At 42.3% G+C, this 20,482-nt stretch overlaps 1 protein-coding gene across 1 annotated transcript in view; it reads right to left on the bottom strand.

The window, feature by feature from the left end:
* PPP1R3A (protein phosphatase 1 regulatory subunit 3A) overlaps positions 1–20,482 on the bottom strand; it is a 59,030-nt gene that overhangs the window by 18,974 nt on the left and 19,574 nt on the right. Inside the window, exon 2 of the mRNA XM_083180158.1 lies at positions 2,239–2,248. Within this exon, the coding sequence (XP_083036284.1) occupies positions 2,239–2,248 (10 nt within the window). The remainder of the gene's footprint in view (positions 1–2,238; positions 2,249–20,482) is intronic.

The following is a 20,482-nucleotide window of genomic DNA, read 5'->3' on the forward strand; positions in this document are numbered from 1 at the left end:
TTATCCTTTATTTATAGGACACCACAAGGGATCCACAGCACCCAATATCAGAGTAAATAAATGACTAAGCAAAACAGTGACTTATATTTGAATACAACAGAGGACAAGTACATGGTACAAAAACATTGCTGCCTCAGCAGAGGACACTGAAATAAGTATCAGGGTCACAGAAAACTGCAGGATTTAGTGCCATCAAAGATGGTTTAAGTAAGAGAAGGAAAAGCACATGAACAGGGCTTTGCTCGTGAGATATATACATATACATACATACATACATACATACAGACTCACATACACATGTATACTGTAACTGTACACACATATTTTTAGTGTAATTGACCTCTTTATACACAAAAAAAGTATACCCCCACACAGCTGTTTTGCTGACAGTGACATGTGGTCAGGGCAAGTAGAGCAGACAGAGCCTCACCTGTTATACTGGATATAACAGGTGGATTCTACTGGACAAGAGCACAGGTCTACGTTGGACTCTATAGATAAGTATGTATGAACGTATTTAGTACTAAGTTTTATATTTACAGGTGTGTGTGTGTGTGTGTGTGTGTGTGTCAGTTATTGGGCTATTGGTTCTGCAGTAGGACTACAAGTCCCAGTAGGCCCATTTATGCCCAACATGCTAGGACTTATTGTTCTCCAAGTCTCGACATGTGGATGAGGATTGCAGGGCCCTGTAGTTCTACTACAGAACCCAATATTTAACCATTTTCTAATACACTTTTAACACCATCAGCCCGCCACCCATGTTTCCTCTGAAGGGGGACCCAGCCTGGGGTGACCAGCCATGATGCTCATGCTTTGACGGGGACCTTATGTGAAAATTATTCCCTGGCTGTGGCATGACACTGTTGGATGTTATATCCCAGTGCTGGTTTCCAAAATACAGGGGATCTCTACTCCTTTTGTCTCCTGTATTTTGGGAACCATAACAAGGCCAAGGACCTACGGTAGTACTTGTTATAGAAATACAGGGGGACCCCATTTCATATTCCCCAGTATTTCTGCAAACAATGATCCTGGGGCTGGTTATGCTCGTGTGTGTGTGTGTGTGTGTGTGTGTGTGTGGAGTTTTTTTTATTATTATTTGTATATATTTTTTACCTTTTACACAGAGAAGCTTGCAGGGATCTGTCCGTGCAGGCTTCAGCCAAATATGGATGGAAAATGTGTTGCATTTTACATTAGTATTTTCTGCTAAATTCAAAGCCGAATTCAACAGTACGAATAATAGTAAACTTGCTGACCACCATAGAATTCCTGGTCATATACAACTGAGTTCTGTCGATGGCAGTGGCGTAACTACAAATTTTGCTCCCCCAGCAAAGATATCATCTGGCGCCCCCCCAGAGAGGGAGGAGCAAGAGAGAGAGAGAGAGAGAGAGAGAGAGAGAGAGAGAGAGAGAGAGAGAGAGAATGTCTTGGAAGGAAGAGACAGAGATAGAAGGAAGAGATAATTAGAGTAAATTAGAGGGAGACAGTTTCAGATTGTCAGGAAGAGAGTAAATGAGAGAGTCTCAGGGAGTCTTAGGAAGAGAGATGGGAAGAGAAAAAGAAGGAGGGGGTGCAAGCAGGAGAGACACTACAGTACCTTATTATGGTACAGAACAGGGGTAGGGGGTGCATAGGCAGACAGATGACAAACAGGGAGAGAATAGGCAGATGGGGAGAAGGATGGACAAATGATGGGGAAGGGCATGGGTGGATGGGGGACAAGGACAGACAATGCACCATATGGGGACATAGATGGGGAGATGGCCATTTGGATGGGCGGATGGACAAAGAACACCATATAGGGACACAAACTGACAGGAGGATGTGGGGAAGCATAGCTTGACGGATTCAGCACATTGACCTCTTCATGAAGCTGCTGGGATAGGGGGTCTCAATAATCAAAGCAGATATTTATAGGCCTCCCACAGTGTGACTGGGGTTCGGTTACAGTGATTACACTTAAATCCAGCTTACAAAGTACCCTGTGATCTCCTCAAACCCCCCCCCCTTTTTTGTGCCTTTGGAGCAGGTGAAAGAAGTGAGTGATCATTACTCACCTCCTCTATGGGTGGCAGCTCTGTGACGTCTATGCAGGGGAGACGACACAGAGGCATATGATGGAGTCGGCTGCACTGGGACAGTGCACTGGGCAGTGCCTGAGGGAGCTGTTGTCACTTCTAGCATCCATCGCTTCCACTGCAGCAGCAGCCTCCGATGTACCGTATTCACTGGCTACACTCTGTGTGCTTAGGGCTTACTTGCAGCCGGGCAATCAAGGTAAGCAGATGGTCATTTTCCCTGCTCCCCACGGAGCGGGTTCCCCTAACCCCTAGCTGGCAATGCTCTGGGCAGTGGGTCCTCCTCCCTACCCCTCATGGAGTGGCTCTGGGTTTCTGCTCTGACCCCTTCTATCCCCAGGCTCTGAGTCCACTGGAGAAGCACGGTGCCTCCCTCCCAGACACAACGGGCAGATTGTAGTGGGCGGCTCTTGGTGGGCGTCAGGAGACTGTCTCCAGTGCACAGTGCGCCCTGTGACAGTAACGGCTTCCGGAGCTAGTGCACCGCTGGAACCACCCTCCCTGCTTCTGCTGCTTGGGGGAGTGAGCTCCAGCGGGGCCTGTGGCAAGCGCTGCCGGTGCCCATCAGGCGGCAGAAGCAGGAAGGGTGGCTCCAGCGCTGTCTTCTGCATGGTAGCTACGCCACTGATCGATGGTGTATTCATTTGTACAGTCAAATTCGGCTGAAGTTTATGTTCATAAAAATGGCAAATTCGCCGAATTCGCCCACTGGGTCCGAACCGTACTGTACATCAAGTGCGTAAAAATGGGTGTATTCGTACCCTTTTGATTGTAGTAAACTTCCCCCTATGTATTTCTAGTGGTGGGCAAAATGTACTGAGTTTAGCATGAACCCCTGGCTCTGTGCACCACTCTGATTTATTCTTTGCTTTCCTAATAATGCAGTAAACAAGACTGAAATGATGCAAAAAGAGTCCTCTCTGCATATGGAGATGATGTGATGGGTGGGCTGTGTGACGTGATTGGCACGTTAGGAGATCTGAGAGGCATGTAGGGCATATTTAGGGTTCATTTGGGATCTTTGGGTTTGTGGTGGACTGAAGGCCTAATTTAGGTTGGTTTGCGAATGCAAACTCCTTCTTTAACTCGCACAACTTAATGGACCCGCATCAGTCAGGCTTTCATTCCCAACACTCCACAGAGACAGCACTGAATAAAGTTGTGAATGATCTGGTCACTGCAAAGTCTAAAGGCCACTATTCACTACTAATTCATCTAGATCTCTCTGCTGCTTTTGACACTGTTGACCACACACTTCTCATACAAACACTACAATCCATAGGTCCTAAAGACATAGTCCTGGTTCTCATCCTACCTATCTAACCGCTCTGATTCTACCTCCTCTTCGCTACCTCTTTCAGTTGGAGTACCTCAGGGTTCAGTTTTAGGTCCTCTGCTTTCCTCAATCTATACCTCATCTCTTGGCAAACTAATCAGCTCCTTTGGATTTCAGTATCATCTGTATGCTTCTGATACTTAGCTCTACCTATTCTCCCCGGACCTGTCCCCATCTGTATTGAGCCGTGTCTCTGAATGCCTTTCTGCTGTTTCATCCTGGATGTCATCTCACCACCTCAAACTTAATATCTCAAAAACAGAATTAATTATATTTCCGCCAATAAATAGTAGTTACCAACCTAATATCTCTATTGCTGTTGAGAAGATGACAATCACTACTACCTCTCAAGTTCGCTGCCTAGGTGTTATCCTTGACTCCTTTGTACCCCACATTCAATCTATCTCAAAATCATGCCACATGCACCTAAAAAACATATTTAAAATTCGCCCTTACCTTACATAAGACACTGCATAAAATCTAATCCATGCTCTCATCATCTCACGCATTGATTATTGCAATAGTCTCCTTATTGGCCTTCCCCAATACACACTCTCACCACTACAGTCGATTAGGAATGCAGCTGCAAGGCTAATCTTCCTTGGTCACTTCATTGGTTACCTGTATTCTATCGTACTCAATACAAAATAATTTTACTTACACACAAAGCCATAAACCAAACTACACCAACAAACATATCTTCTCTTATCTCAAAATATCATCCAACACGACCTCTACGCTCCTCCCAAGATCTACGTCTCTCATCCACACTCATTACTCGCTCCCATTCACCACTGCAGGACTTACTTCGGGTTGCGCCCACTCTAGACTCACACAAATGACTCTCCTCCAGTCTCCAAACCTATAAGTGTTCCCTAAAAACTCATCTCTTAAGGCAAGCTTATCAAATTCCAGAACCAGTCACAGAACCTTGCATTCTGGTAGAGTCGATGCGATAAAGATGTCCTTATGTATCAATGCCTATTTCCCTATAGATTGTAAGCTTGCGAACAGGGCCCTCCTACATTTTGACTGTCTGTAAATACCCTGTTTGTTGTATTACTGTCTCCTTTGTAAAGCGCAACGGAATATGATGCGCTATATAAGAAACTGTTAATAAATAGATAAATAAATATAGGGCTACTTTGAAACAAGAGGGAGGCTTCAACTAATCATTTTTCATGATGCAGTCTATAGTATTTTTCTAGAAAATAATGCAAAACATTGTATGGAAAGTAGTGACAGGGTGAATCTGATGTGAGCGAGCCCCAAAAGGAATTACAAAGAGAAAAGAAAACTCAGATATATACAGTATGCTTTCACAATAAACTGAGCAGTAAGATTCTATGTTGTTCAGTATACTGTATAAGAGCTATTGTAATCTTACTGTCATAAGTAATTAGAAAATTGCTATACAACAAAATGACATAAAACAGTGTGTATACATATGAAGAGTAGAGGAAAGGTCAAGGTCTTGTTTTATTATGATTTGAAGAGTTATTATGTTTTTCCATAAAAACATGAATAACAGTGTTGTATAGTCATTAACAATTTGTACTTGTACAGTACAGATTTATTATTAGTTTTTTTTATTGAGAATTAAAGACAGTTTTTTTTTAATTCTCTGTGGTGTTTATAGTACTGTATGCATGCAGTTATGTTTAAAGCACAATTTGTTTCTTTCCACTTCCAAATTTTAAGATCAATATCTGTCATATTAGTTGCCCATAAGTGCCTTAAATGTTTGCAGAGTGGGATACTCAGTGGCGACTGCAGTCCCTCAGTTGTAGTGCCATCCATGAAGTGCAGGGGGGTTGGTGGCTTAATCCCATATATACATGTTATCATGTATGTAATATATGTGCTGGATCGATAACAGGAATGTCACCCAGGTTTTATCCTTCATTGGGGTGACACCAAAAAGAGCCGCACCACACCCCCACTGACTGTGTTTGCACCCTCCACCACCCGCACCCACATCCCCACATCCCACTAGCCAGCCACCATCCACACCTGCACCCACTGCCATCGACCACACACAGCCCCCCGCACACCTGCTTTTGCACACCCACAGCAATCCATACCGACCATTAAATCCTACACCCACCCGTATGCTAAATTTTCGCATGGGCCACCTAGTAATACGTAATAGGCTTTGGAGTGTGTGGCTTAATGTGTAATATGCATTAGTGTTTGACATAATATTTAATAGGCATAAAGGGAAACAAGCATTAAAGTGTGTAGCATAATGTGAAATGGGCATTACAGTGTGTGGCATATTGTGTAAGGGGCAATACATTGTGTGGTATTATTTTGTAAGGGGCATTACAGTGTGTGGCATAATGTAGCGTGTTGCATAATGTGTAAGGAAGGAAAATGTCAAATAATGTATGGGGCAGGAATCGGGAACTTCTTTTTTATGCTCAGTTGATCAATGTATGGGGGTGCAGGTTGCAAAACTGAGCTATAAGGTCTTTTCCTGCAAGACCATGTCCCTTGCAGTGAGGCCACACACCCTTTTTGGAATTCACCTAAGGAAGGCATGCACAAATTTGTTTTATATAAATGTCTATGGGGATGGGATCACATTTTTAACTATTAGCATTGGAAGCCAATTTGCCTAGAAATGACCCTGTTTGTTTTATCAAAATGCCAAAAGGCAGGAAGGCTTAAGGTGCATACACACTACGGATTTTTTCCCAGTGTGTGTAGTGAATGATGATGTGTAAATCGCTGGCCAATAAATACCTCAGTGAATACACACTGAGCCATTTTCACTCAGTCCAGTGACTTTCAATGTGGTTAAACCAATTTCCACAGTAGGAAAGTGGTGCATAGTGGTTCACTCGGCTTGTAAAACAGGCGGACAGATGGTGGTTCTGGAGATTATAGGGAGCATGCTTACCGCTCATCGCCTGCCCATACACACTAGGAGATTTTGAGCTCGAAATAGCTCAAAATGGGAAAAGTTAACTACTTTGAGCTCAAAACTGCCTATTGTGTAGGGGCCTTTAGTTAGACTATTACATTCAGTCATATGCAGGAATTAAGTTAGACTAGTACAAAAACATTACTAAGGATTCCACATGGTGTGCTTTAGGAGGCGGTCCATGGAGGGGGTGGTGAGGGATGACTCCATAAGTTACTACATCAAGTGACACCAACTCTAGTGATGCCTCTGGCTTATGTAATGTTCTAGCCACAGAAATACATACATCTCTACTTGAAGCAAATACACATTTTTTTGTATTCAACTTGGCATCAGGCCCATTAAGGATATGTCTGGCCTAGAAATGATGTTCAAAACAATGGACCTAATAAAGTGGTATTTATAATAGGTTCAGTGTGAATGGTGCACACATGCTCCTGACTTCAGGGGGCCTAGATGCTTCATCCATTTTTTTAATACTGACCACTCCGGAGCATGGTTACCTACCTGACCCTCTCCATGATGGAGAAAGTGCTCTGTTTCTGGACTTCCCTGGTAATATAGGATTGCCATCACCTGTGGTGAAACACCTTTCTTATCAATTATCTAGCTCCCCACAGGTGATGGCAATCCTACATTACCAGGGAAGTCCAGGAACAGAGAATGTTCTCCCTCATGGAGAGGGCCAGGTAGGCAACCATGCTCCGGAGTCCTGTGTCTATGGTAGCATCGCTGTGGAAGGCTCCAGAAAAACGGCTGCTAGAAATCTGCAGCGATGCATTAGAGTCTTAGCCCTCTAGTGGTTAGACTCTATAGTGCTGCATGGTGCTGCTGCCGACAGACAGATGGAGGAGGTACACAAAAGCCTCCTCTATTAAAATGCCACTGACCTAATGCGTTCTTGGCACTGGTGTCACCTTTTTTTTTCTTATTTAATAAAAAAAAAATTCACAGGTGATTGCAATCATACATTAAAATGGAAGTCCAGGTAGAAAGGATTACATTTTTCATGACATAGGCATTCCCAACCTTGGCATTCAAGGTACAGTAAAAGAATCACAAGCAAAAGCTGTCATTTCCGATGGAAGGGCTTTAGAGCATATGAAAATGCGGCAAAAACCCTGATAACTGGGTTTTTACCGCATTTTTGGTTTAGGGCATCCTACCTGAAATCCTTGCATTCCTTTCATCTTGTCATAAGCCCGATGATCAGTTGTTCTTAAAAAGGGAGTGAGCATACCTCGCGACATTCTTATCGCTCCAATCGGGACTCCGGCCAGTCGTGAATGGACCCAAAATGGGTGTGTGGCTTTGGAGAAACTGGCGTGACTTTTCAGAATGTTGGCTATCACGTTTTTGAAAGTACGAGGGCATTGCCAGCGCTCTGTGAATTGCTAGCCATGCCCCCTGTCCCTGGGAGTCTTTGGATAGATGCTTTGCCCGTGGCACAGAGTCTATTCACTGATGCTCTATTAGGCAGAGCAGTGTGTGGCAAGAGGGACTCCCAACTGTCCCCCTTCATGGGACACTCCGCCCATGGGTGGGACATCCCCATCAAATGGGACGATCCTGCGAAAATCTGGACAGTTGTGCAGTATAGAGTGAGGATCATAGTGATTGACTGCAGAGGGACCTCTGCTAAAAATAATTGTGTGATCAACCACTAACTGCCAGCTGCAATTCACCAAAGGTTGGTAGCAGCTTACATAATTAATGTAATGATTTGCCATTGCCTGATATTTCATTAGGCTGGAAAGCTCCATGAAATAATCACAGAATTTTTGTTGTTGTTGATTAATATTATATTTATTATTGATATACTGAACCAAACAGAAGGATATATTGTACATTGCTTTAGTTACTGTGAACTAAGTCTGTTCACATTTGCATAATTACTCATTTCAAAACAGTGATTATTATGTTTATGTATTGTCGCAGAACAAAGAGACGCCAATTTCTGACAAATTACAGTGCAAGTGTATGTGTTAGCCAGTGGACATAAATGAATAACCAATATATTGTAGCATGCATTTTGAAATTTGTGGAAGATAATTAGCAAACGCTGCTGGAAAGACCATTTCTTTCAGTAGGTGTGTTATTCAATAATAGAGTTATTAGCCAGCGTGTCACACAAAAAAATATATATATTACCTGCATTGGTTTTACTCATTTACTTTCCCCATGTGTTTATACTCACCTTTCCAGGGTCGCACATTGGCCTCTGCATCTGCAGCTAAAGTCATAACTAAAATGGCCACCAGGCATGCACTGTAGTGAAATTAGTCTCTGGAAATTGGTGGAGACCTGTGCATGCACAGTAGACTGTAAAGTTTCATATAAGATTGGCAAACAGTCACTGATAATATTGTAAAGGTCTCACCACTGTGGGGAACACTTGAATCTTTTCCGGGCTTGGGTCTAATTGTCCTCACGATGTTGCAGTATATGATGATGAATTAAAGTGCAACTGGAAGAAGTTTGATGGACCTTGTGGAATGCCCCAAAGAGAATGTCCACTTGTTGGATGTGGTGGGTGCAGGATGCTAAGTGCCAGAATGGATTAATGCAGTGGTTCCCAAACTGTGTGCCGTGGCTCCCTGGGGTGCCTCGGGACACTTGCAGGGGTGCCACGGGTTGGTGGACCAGGACCAACTCAAATTATTTATGGTCAATTATTTATGGACAAAAACAGTGCTGGTGGCTGCCAATCATAAAATGTGTGCCCTTTACCACATAACTTTACCTAAGAAGCACATTTAAACACAATCTACTTAATTTTATATTTATTTTATTGGGCCTAGGGGTGCCGTGGATACCCCGTGGATACTATAGGGTGCCGTGATTTGAAAAAGATTGGGAACCCCTGGATTAATGGAATGAGGATATCAGAAGAGAGGACTCCTGGAAACACTGACAAGTTTCGCTGACTAACTCCAGCTATTTTAAGGTGGTCGACCACCTTGAAAAAGCTGAAGTTAGTCAGCGAAAAGCATCAATATCCTCATTCCATTCATCTACTCTAGCACTCAGCATCCTGCACCCACCACATCCAACAAGTGTACACCCCAATATCATTAATAAATATGTTAAATAAAAGAGGCCCTAACACTGAACCTGTGGCACTCCACTTAGTACAGGTATCATATTCAAAACTGCACCATTCACCACCATTCTCTGTTCTCTATCCCGCAGCCAGTTTCCTACCCATCCACAAATCTTTACCCCAAAGCCCAGTTCCTCCAATATTTTTATCAACCTCTTATGTGATTCAGTATCAAAAGCCTTAGCAAAATCCAGGAAGACCATGTCTACAGCATTTCTGCTGTCTAGATTGCTGCTAACTTCCTCATAAAAGCTTATTAGATATTTTGGCACAAGCATTTTTTACAAACCCATGTTGGTTATTACTGACTATACTGTGCTGTTCTAAATGTTTTTTGATACCATCCCTTAATACAGGTATTCCCTCAAATAATTTACCCACTATTGATGTTAAGCTCACAGGTCTATAATTTGCTGGGTTATCCCTTTTTCCTTTTTTGAATAAAGTTACTACCCTTGCTATTCTCCAGTCCTTTGGCACCTTACCGGTTATAAATGATTTCACAAAAAATGTAATACAGAGGGCTTGTTAATTCGTCACTTAATTCCATTAGAACCCTAGGATGAATCCCATCCGGATCTGGGGATTTTTTTTTTTTCAGAGCCTATTATTAATCTCATCTGTGGAGAATTCAATAATAAGGTCTAGTTGGCTCATCCCATTTGTTGTACCCGAGAGTTCTGCTATCGGCTCCTCTCTATTAAACACAGATGAGAAAAAATTATTTAACAGTTCTGCTTTGTCCTTATACTATTACCGTTGATGTTGGTTAAGGGGCCTATGTTCTCTTTTATTATTCTTTTGCTGTTTATGTATTTGAAGATCTTCTTGGGATTGCTTTTACTCTCCATGGCTATGCGCTCTTCATTTTCCCTTTTAGCTACTTTGATTACTGCTTTACAAATTTTATTAAATTCTTTGTACTTAACTCCTCATCATTCCCATTAAGCCTTATACATTTTAAATGTTCTTGTCTTATTGCTTATTGCTGTCCTTGCCTTTTTGTCCAACCATGGTGGCTTTTTCCTATTGCTTTTAACCTTATTGACTTTTGGTATATATTTAGTTGTTAGTGTTTCTAGTAAATGCTTTAGGGTTTCACACATTTCCTCTGCATTTTTCCCCTCAAAAAATGCTTCCCACTCAATTTCTTTTACAGATTTCTTGAATAAATCAAAGTATTCTTTCCTATAACTTTGGTTTTTAGACTGTCCCACATGTTGATGTTTACAAACAAAGATTTCCAGTGAGACCATGTTATGGTCACTGCTTCACAGATGTTTTATTACTTTGGTATTTCAAAAAACAATTCCAAAAAGCAAAATTGTTTGAATTTTAGCGCAACCCCCTTAAAAAGATGTTGGTACACAATCAATTTAATTTTGATTTATTGTGACAAGACATAAAACAAGTGAAAAAAACAACAATTGATAGTTACAAAGTTTCCACTGACAGGATTCAGGATATCTTAATCACATCAGGCACAAAATCAAAGAAGACTTTTGTTAAAGGTATATGATTCTAGTCATTCTATAATTCTAGTCCAGGAGATCCTGGTGGACCAGATGACATGCATCTTTTAGTTATCTAATGAAAACCAGATGTTCTGTTGAAAACAACAGGATATGTTATGTAATGATCCTTCCAGAATAGTCTTTGGAAAGGACCCTTCACACACACACTGAAACAATGTCATAAGACCAGCCACAATAAGTGCCAATAGAATACGCAGCTAGAATACCATACTTGGACTTAGGAAATGATGGTTATGACGTATTACTAGGAGTGTCAGCCCGAATCATCAAGTTATAAAACTAGCCACAGCTGCACCCAAGTTGAGTTTGTCCTATGGTGGTCGTGGGTGTCACATAAGGAGAGGAGTTAAGCTGTGATGGGGAAGCCGAGACGTGAAGATGTCTTGTTATGTGGTATTGTATTGAATTACATTCTTGTGTATGATGAAGAATAAATATTTATATCTTTTATAATACTTCTGGTAAATGTCCTTCTTCCATGAGCGTAGTAATGGCACTATGTGGAGTAAAACAACATGCTTCAACACTTTCTCTCACCATAGATTGGAATTGCGGTGGGCTAAACTTCCGTTTGAAGGTCTGCGGCCACACCACAGATGGCTTGCTATAGGAGAGTCCTCAAATTAAAGTGCAGGTGCATCCATAAAGTGTCCAGTGGTCAGAAAGTGCAACATGTAAGGTGCACTGTGGTTGGCAGTCCGTATCCAAAAGGTAGCTACCTATTGGATACGGACTGCCAACCACAGTGCACCTTAAACGTTGCACTTTCTGACCACTGGACACTTTATGGACGCACCTGCACTTTAATTTGAGGACTCTCCTATAGCAAGCCATCTGTGGTGTGGCTGCAGACCTTCAAACGGAAGTTTAGCCCACTGCAATTCCAATCTATGGTGAGAGAAAGTCTTCTTAGATGTTGTTCCTGATGTGATTAAGATATCCTGAATCCTGTCAGTGGAAACTTTGTAACTATCAATTGTTGTTTTTTTTTCACTTGTTTTATGTCTTGTCACAATAAATCAAATTTAAATTGATTGTGTACCAACATCTTTTTAAGGGGGTTGCGCTAAAATTCAAAAAAAATTTTTTTGGGAATTGTTACTTTAGAAGGTGGTGTACCTTCTTACATGTTTGAATACAGCCTGAAGAAGAGGATTACTCCTCGAAACGCGTTGCTGCTATACGCTGGTGTACACACACCCACTATTGGACACCTGGACATCCAATGAAAGGGGACGCACTTGCACTTTTCCCTTGGACTTCTACGGTACAGGGAGAAAGCAAGAGTTGTCACAGTCGTGGTGCACCTCAAAGAAATTTGACACTTAAAATTAACAACTTTTATTAGTATATATTTAAAAAAGAGTAGCTGCGAAAATATGACAATACTACATATAACATTAAACAAAAGACAAGTGAAATCATGTGCAGGTTAAAATAGGGCTCATGCGGCGTCCCTTAGCTCTAGAATCCCTTATTCCACAATTTTAAGGTACTGTTAACTTAGATACTGTCTTTCCCTGCGTGTCGGCTGTGTAGCCTGCAACACGCCTAGGGGACAGGTCTGTTAGCAGTATTAGTAACCAATATTTTTCTGTCTCTGCGTAGCGTTGTATAATAATCAGTGTTAAAGAGCAGTGATTTGATAGCGCCCCCTCACGATGCTAATGAGTATGGTTACACCCGTTGCCGTAGCTAGGGGGTATATGTATATATCCCAATAACCGTCACAGCTGTGTAGCGTATGGGTCACTGCAATAGTGAGCCCTCACAGCTGCACACGATTTATTGTAGGGATTTGTAACCAATATTGCTTGATGTGTACCCTCACTGGATGTAACTCGCAAGTGTTAAGGGCTAGATGGCCCTATTGTTTTTGCGTGGGATAATTCCCTTTGTAGTACATATGCTGATGTCGTGATTATGGTGGTGTGCAGATAGCCAGTAAGCTGTCCTTCATAGAACACCCCTTCTAGGTAGCACACAACAACCAGTAAGACACAGCCTTAGTAAGAGGCAGAATAAATCAAGCAATAAATCTGTCTGCGGGTAAGACCAGCAGATATCGTTTGGTGTGTACCCTCGCTGGTACTAAATCACTAGGACTGAAGATTTCGCTGTACTCCCTTTGAGACAACTATTCAAACAGTATTTTGTGACATCAGGGAAGTCCCCTATGAGTTGTAAAGAATATGTTGTGCGGGTATACAGGGGTTAATATAATATATGTCCTGCGGGCGAGCTGGGCTGCACATACAACCCACTCCACCAGCAGAGTGATCAGCGAGGGACAGCGTAACCAGGCGGCAAGGTGAGTATAATAGGCAGCTAGGAAATACAATGCATTAAATCAAAATTTTAAACTAAACATTGGAGTCCTGAAAAGGACTGGAAATGCAGTAAGACCCTTGGACTTCTACCCTCATATCTTCTGCGGTGGTGCCGCAGATTTTATTTTCAAAGTTAGCCCACCGCAATCCAGCAATAGGGTGAGGTATTCTTTACATATCTGATAAAGAACTTTTGAGATGTCCATGTGCACCTTGTATGTATAAGTATCTGTTTTTTAAAGAAATTTGTTTTTAAAAAATATTGATGTCAATAAATGTTGTTTTAAATTCAAACAACTCACATTTTTCATTATAAATTTGCGCCAAGCTGTGCCATATATCCACAATACAGAATGTTTGAATAGCTGCACCCTACTTAATTAATTGCGCTGTATTGCTCCACAAACACCTGTTTTTACAATTACTTTGGTATTTCAAAATAAATCTATATTATTTGTTAATACTAAATCCAATAATGCCCCGTTACAAGTTGATGTTTCAAAAGATTGTGACAAAAAGAGGGATTTTGTAACCTGCTCTCCTAAAGTATACCAGTATGGTGAATGTGTTTGTTTCACATAGGAAACTGGTGATGATAACACAGATAAATGTTGCACCACAGTATGGGGGAAATTTACTAAGAATTCAAATACAAAATATTATATTCGTATTCTTAATATGAATGAATACGACTGGTGTAGTCGTATTTTCATTCGTATTCCGGAGGATAATTTACTAGTCAGTCGTATTTGACTGATTCGTATTATCCGATGGCGTATTGATTCGTATTTTTTCTGATACGAATTCGTATTTTTAAATACAAATTCGTATTTTTAAATACAAATTCATATTTTTAAATACCAATGTGTATTTTAAAATCCAAATTCGTATTTCAAAATACAAATTCGTATTGGTTTTAGCCTGCATGGATCAGTCAGATCCGCACAAGCTGCAGTGTGAAAAAATGTAAAAATAAAGAAATCATTTTAAAAAATGGTGCGTGCATAACCAGCCCCAGTCTCAAAGAGCCGGACCTGGTTTTAAAAAACAGAAAACCATTTAAATAGGGCTCCGCTGATTTTTTTAAGACCAGCCCCAGGGCATGGTTCCCAAAATAGGGGGAACCCCTACAGTTTTTGACCCCCATATTTTTGGAACCAGGTCCAGCTCAATGAGCCTGGGGCTGGTTATGCTCAGCAGGGGGGACCCCACGCCATTTTCTTTATAACCTTTTTTTACAGAAAATCCCACATTTTTTTTCAGGACTAAAAATCGCACAAATTTCATGACTAAAAAATGCACCATATCGCACTCTTTTGCCACAAATTCAGATCTCATGAAATATGCAAAGTAGCAGAAAAAAATGCAATTTAAAAAAGTGCGATGTGGTGCGATTTTGGAGAATGCTATTTTTTTCACATTCCATTAAATCTCGGCCCAGGTATCTCATAGCCCACACTGAAATGGTCTGTGAATGCAAACCTTGTGCCATGTTTCAAGCTGAGAAGTGTGTATTTGTGCTTAGAGGCCTTTTATAAGTCACACATTTGTGATTTTGATCAGCTGGGGGTTATTTTCAGATTTTTTCCTCATGTGTAAATGATAAGATGTGAAATACACTTTTATCATTACACTTCAAAATCAAGGTGTATTTTTTTGGCGTATTTTTTTACGATTCGTGTGCGTTTACGATTCTTATTCGTATTTTTTACAAATACGAATTGTTAGTAAATAATTAAAGTACTATGTTTTCATGTTAAAAACAGCCGTATTCTATTGATGTCGTATTCATTCGTATTTGTATTTAAAAAAAAGACGCATTTATCAAATTAAATGCAATATAGATTATGTCTTTGTGACATATTACACATGTGTAGTAGACTCGCATTTTATGTTAATACTCACTCCCAGTGGCGTAAGTAGATACATGTGGGCCCCATAGCAAAAGTTTATAAGGGCCCCTATTTATCAGCTAATGCTGAAAAATGAATACAGCGCATGATACTTTGATAGGCTAAGAGGGCCCCTCTCAGCTCTGGGCCCCATAGCAGCTGCACCCCCTGCACCTATTGTAGTTACGCCCTTGCTCACTCCTATTATACAGATTTTACTGGAAGATTGTCTGCATTCTGTCATGTTGTGCCTTGGCTTAGACTTCTCTGGTAAATCACCAACGCGCAGGAAAGATTGTACAATAAACTTTACTGGGGTTCCGGACAGGGTCGCGACCGTCGGGATCCCGACAGTCATTTACCCGACGTAGGGATCCCGACTGTTAAAACACCCACAGACGGTATCCCGATGGCCACCGGCCCCTATAGAGGGATAAATAAAATAGGTGACAAGCGTTGCTGCGCTCACCATGCTGTCTCACCATGCTGTCTGAGTCCGGCCAGTCGGGATCCCGACTGTCGGAACCCTATACCACACCCCTTTACTGCGGGCCTGATGTTTTATGTATATCTCTAAGGTTTGTGGGTCTATACTACAGTAGCTCAGGACCATTTCTGCATATGTGCAGCGTGAATCATGTATAATCAGTGATATATTACAGCATTTGGGGGGTGGGGCGGTGGAGAGGCAGTGGTGGTGGGGACTATTCTACTAATCAAAATCATTTATTCTCCACTTTGTAGGCATGCCAAGGCCAGGATGTGCATCTTTGGGCACAAATCTCCTGGCTTCATTAGAGGAGTTTCATTGGCCATACTGAGTAAACTCCATCTTCAGATGCAGCAGATCAGTGCTAGGTGCAGGAGGCATCCATTTCCTACAGAAGCCTCCAAAGACAAAGCAGTGATGCTCATTGCAACCATCTCTGAAACAGGTCAAGTACAGTTAAATATTATAATATTAAATAACATATCATAATAATAATAATAATAATAATAATAATAATAATAATAATAATAATAATAATAATAATAATAAAACGTAATACAGAGGATTAATAAATATGATTCAACAATAAAATATACTGTTACAACTTAAGAAACACCTCCATCCACTGCCCTTCAAGTAGCAAATAACACTTATGGGTGAATACAATTGTTTATCAACCTCCAATCTCCCATCTAAATTAATACACATTTGATGCTAATCACACTGTTTATTGTAGGGTTTATAGTCCCGTTTGAGCGTTAACGGGTCACTTTTTGCTTATTTCAGCTGCCACCTGAGGTGGGCACAATAACAATTGATTTCCCCCTAAATCTGTAGATGTTTCTATGCTCCAACAGAAAGTAGAAAGTGAAAAAAATTATAGAGTATAAAATAGTAAAAAAAAAAATGTAATATAAAGATTTTCCATAAGTTATTTGTTATGCATAGGGCCACGCAATGCAAAGAGGTTGATCTATGTGATCTATGGCGGAGGTTCTTTTAAACTGCTTCCAGATTCAATTGAAAAGCCTCATAGAAGATGTTATTTATCAAGTGGTTTACAGTAGCCAAATATTTACTGTGATATCCAGAATATGCTGGTTAGAGAGAGATAAAAGCAGAGGGTATTTGAAGTGTTAAGTATCTATTTAACCTTATTATGTATTTAAATGTATTTAATATTATTTAACTATCTACATTAAGTATTGAATGACACATGGTGTAACAATACTCATGCTTATATACACTTGCTTATATAAACTTCCTTTTCAATATGTCATACAGTACTTCCCCTGTATGTATGACTCTTACTGCCCCCTTTTAAGTGAAAATATTTTTCTTTACTTGCACCAACACCATATTTCGATAGCTTAGGTAATTATGCTTTAAATCATTTTGTAAAGAATAATGCTACATTTAGGATACTGCATCAATAAAAAGTCAGAAAATAGCTAACACCTTCCTTTCTAGAGAACAGATGTGGTGAGTTTTATACCTCTACAACTATTTAATTATCGCATGTATGCATCTGTACAATATGGCCTTTATTCTGATTCACTCGCAAAGGCAAATTCCTTCTCAAATGGACAAAACCATGTACACTGCAGTCTGGGCAGATGTTACTTGTGCAGAGAGAATTCGATTTGGGTGTGGTTTTACTTTAAAGTGAGATCTATATTGCAGTGATAATAAAGCAATCAGTATTTACCCTGCACAGAAACAAAATAACTCACCAAAATCTAATTCTCTCTGCAGTTTCATCTGCCCCCTACAGTGCACATGGTTTTGTCCATTTGAGAAGGAATTTGCCTTTGCGATTGAACCAGAATAACCCCCTTTATGTATAGCAATATGTAAGGAGTGTTTTATTTTTGAATTGCTTAAATATACATAGGATGTATCCAATTAAATGTGATCCATTTTCAGCCAATAAAAACGGCCTTATATCACAATTTATGAACAATGCTCATTATCACAATATCCGATTAGAGGTTGGTTCTATTGACCGAATAAGGACCTGTGATTGTGCAATAACACATAGGGCAGTATTCAATGAGAATACTCGGCATGTGCAGCGAATCTTGTTTTGGATTCTTCGCACAGTCGCCATGTTCCGGAGGGCTGGAGCATTCGCTTGCAGCCCTCCCTATCACCGTATTCATTGCCGCAGGGGCTCGTTGCCCCTGACGGCGATTCTTAACCCCTGCAGCGAATGCCGCAGGGAGCCGGAGGACGGCGGCAGGCAGGGAGATGGAAGCCTCCCTGCCTGCACCGTACACTGTTGGGCAGAAGAAGGGCTCCCGGGGGATACAGGCAGCAGAAGCTGCCCTCCGGGAGAGCAAGCAGGGGAAGCGGGTAGGGAGCCGCTTGCACTGCTCCCGATTGTGCATATGTAATGATCGAAAGCAGTGAATAAATGAATATCTAATGAGCGGCTCTCGGTCCCCTGCTGGCTGTTATGTGTTAAAAAAAAAAAAAATTTATTAAATATATATGCCCCTTCACATAATAAAATTCCTGATTATTTTTACACCAAAAAAAAAAAAAAAAACACCTTTATTTTAAAAGTTCACATTCCAGTTCACCATAAAAAGATGGCGATTGCTACACGGTGACACACAGCGAAAATCACTTAGTAATAATTTGCCATCTGATCATTAAATACACTCGCGTTGAATCACATTGAAAAACCCATTAAAAAACCACAGCGAATTGTGGTGACTATCAGACGGTGACTTGTCCGTCATTTGTGGCACCCCACTGTAGCAGCGTTGGCTACCTGTACAACCCTTCTCTTCCCAGGACAGGGAGGGTTAATCAGCCCCAGTGAGTGCTCAGCTCCCTTTCACGTGAAGGGAGTCTGGCCTCATGGGGATTGGATGGCCCAGCGGCGCGGGAAGAGGGGTCAGAGGTGACCTGGGCGGGGAGGAAGGAGTTAAAAAGGGGGGATCGTGTGTGCAGCCGCGGTGAAAAAACGTGGACTAACCTGGCAGAGCGGTGTGCAGCGGGCGTCTGAAGAAGGGACCAGCGGCAGAGCGGTGCGCAGCGGAAGACTGCCCAGGGGACCAGCGTGCCGGGAGCAGGAGAGAAGCAGCGCGTCAGCGGCGGTGATTGATGCCCGCGGTGTGATGCTGCCGGAGAGCCTGAGGGAGAGACGCGCCGGGTCCAGCAGCCGACGTCCCAGCAGTGGAGAGATCCGGAGCCGCAGAGAGGGGAAGACGCCGCCCAAGCCGAGTGAGTGACAGCGGGTGCATAGCGGAGCGCCGGGTCACGTCACTGAAGAGGGCCGGAGCCCAGAGAAGACTCCGGTGATCCAAGAAAGAAGAAGCTGCCGGGACCGTGCTGACCGGGGGAAGCAGAAATCAGGCCCAGGACCCAGACAGCCGGAAGCAGTGTCGATACTGGCAAGGAGCCGGCAGCGGTCCCACAGGTACTTTGTTGTTTTTCCCCAAGCCACCCAGGGCCCCTGCCATCCCTCTCCACCTCCGTCATAGGGCGCAATTAGCACACGGCGGCCATTCCAGTTCCCCAAGCCACCCAGGGAACCTGCAATTGCCTAGCCCTGAAAAGGACTGCCCCTACCACATCAGGAGGGACAGGGGACAAGTAACCCCGTTTGCCCCATCGCCCCTACTAGCCCTAACAGGGCCACGGACCGTAACCGCAGCCACTATTCACTTGCTCAGCAGGGAGTTACCCCTTAAAACGGGAATTCGCCTGTACCCTGTTAAGGGATTGTGATTTTCGTCCTGAACCGCCCCTTAGTAGTGTGCACACTAAAGTAGGCCCTTCCTTTCCCTTTTGTTCCTCGAGGATTCACCGTCGCGGGACCTTTGGGAAAACTCAGTGACAGTGATTGGCATCTAAGAAGGGAATGTAATTCTCCCACAAAAAGGTGTAGGGTGCCATCTTGTGGACGGTTTATTTCAGTAAAGCGAGATAGTTTTTTTTTTGTATATTTGTCTTTCAAACGCCTCTTATTGTACTTGTATTGTATTGCCGTTTTGCTACCATTGTTTATGTGGGATTGCATATTACTACGGTACCGTAGGTTGAATTGCTCATGGCCAGGGCAGTCTGTTCTTTGATACGGACTGAGTTGGTCATTGGTTCTTAGTCTGTTTGTGGGGATATTTATGTATTCATTCATTTGTGCCGTTATTACTGTAAGTGTGATTGTTATCATATTTCATTGAGCAGAGCGCAGCAACTGTGCATTTTCTTTCCCTTTAATAAATATCAGTTGCTGCCAGTTGTGGTTGTTTTGTGCTTTTGGGTGGGTTCTCTCCCGGGTGTTCCATTCCCTGCCACGGGTGCGTCCTCATCAGCAGAAAGGGCCGTGAAGACTCCAGAGAGTGCAGCCGTCGCCTGATCCAGGTACGCTTTCCTCCAGCCGTTCACCGGGGTCCCTGTTACAACTTGGCGTCACGAACAGGATTGTCAAAGACCCCTGTAAACGGCGAAGATGCTACAGCCACAGAACGCAGCGGACGCGGAAGACCAACAGCAGGTCGACCAACAACAGCTCGACCAGCAACAAGCTAACCAGCAACAGCCAGCAGAGCAAGTCCAAGGCAGGAGAAGGCTGCCAGACACACCGACGACTCCGGCAGCTCAAATCACCATGCCCTACTTCTTCGGGGCACCGTGGGTGCCAAAATATTCAGGAGACTCCCGCACGCCTGGAACCGTCTCCTTCAGAGAGTTCAAGGAGGGGTTAATGCACACATTCCTGATGTACAACCCCAGTGAAGAACAGAAGGCGGGAATGGTGATTGGA

Source organism: Crinia signifera, chromosome 4 (assembly GCF_055691185.1).
Source record: "Crinia signifera chromosome 4, ASM5569118v1, whole genome shotgun sequence".
Taxonomy (NCBI): Eukaryota; Metazoa; Chordata; class Amphibia; order Anura; family Myobatrachidae; genus Crinia; species Crinia signifera.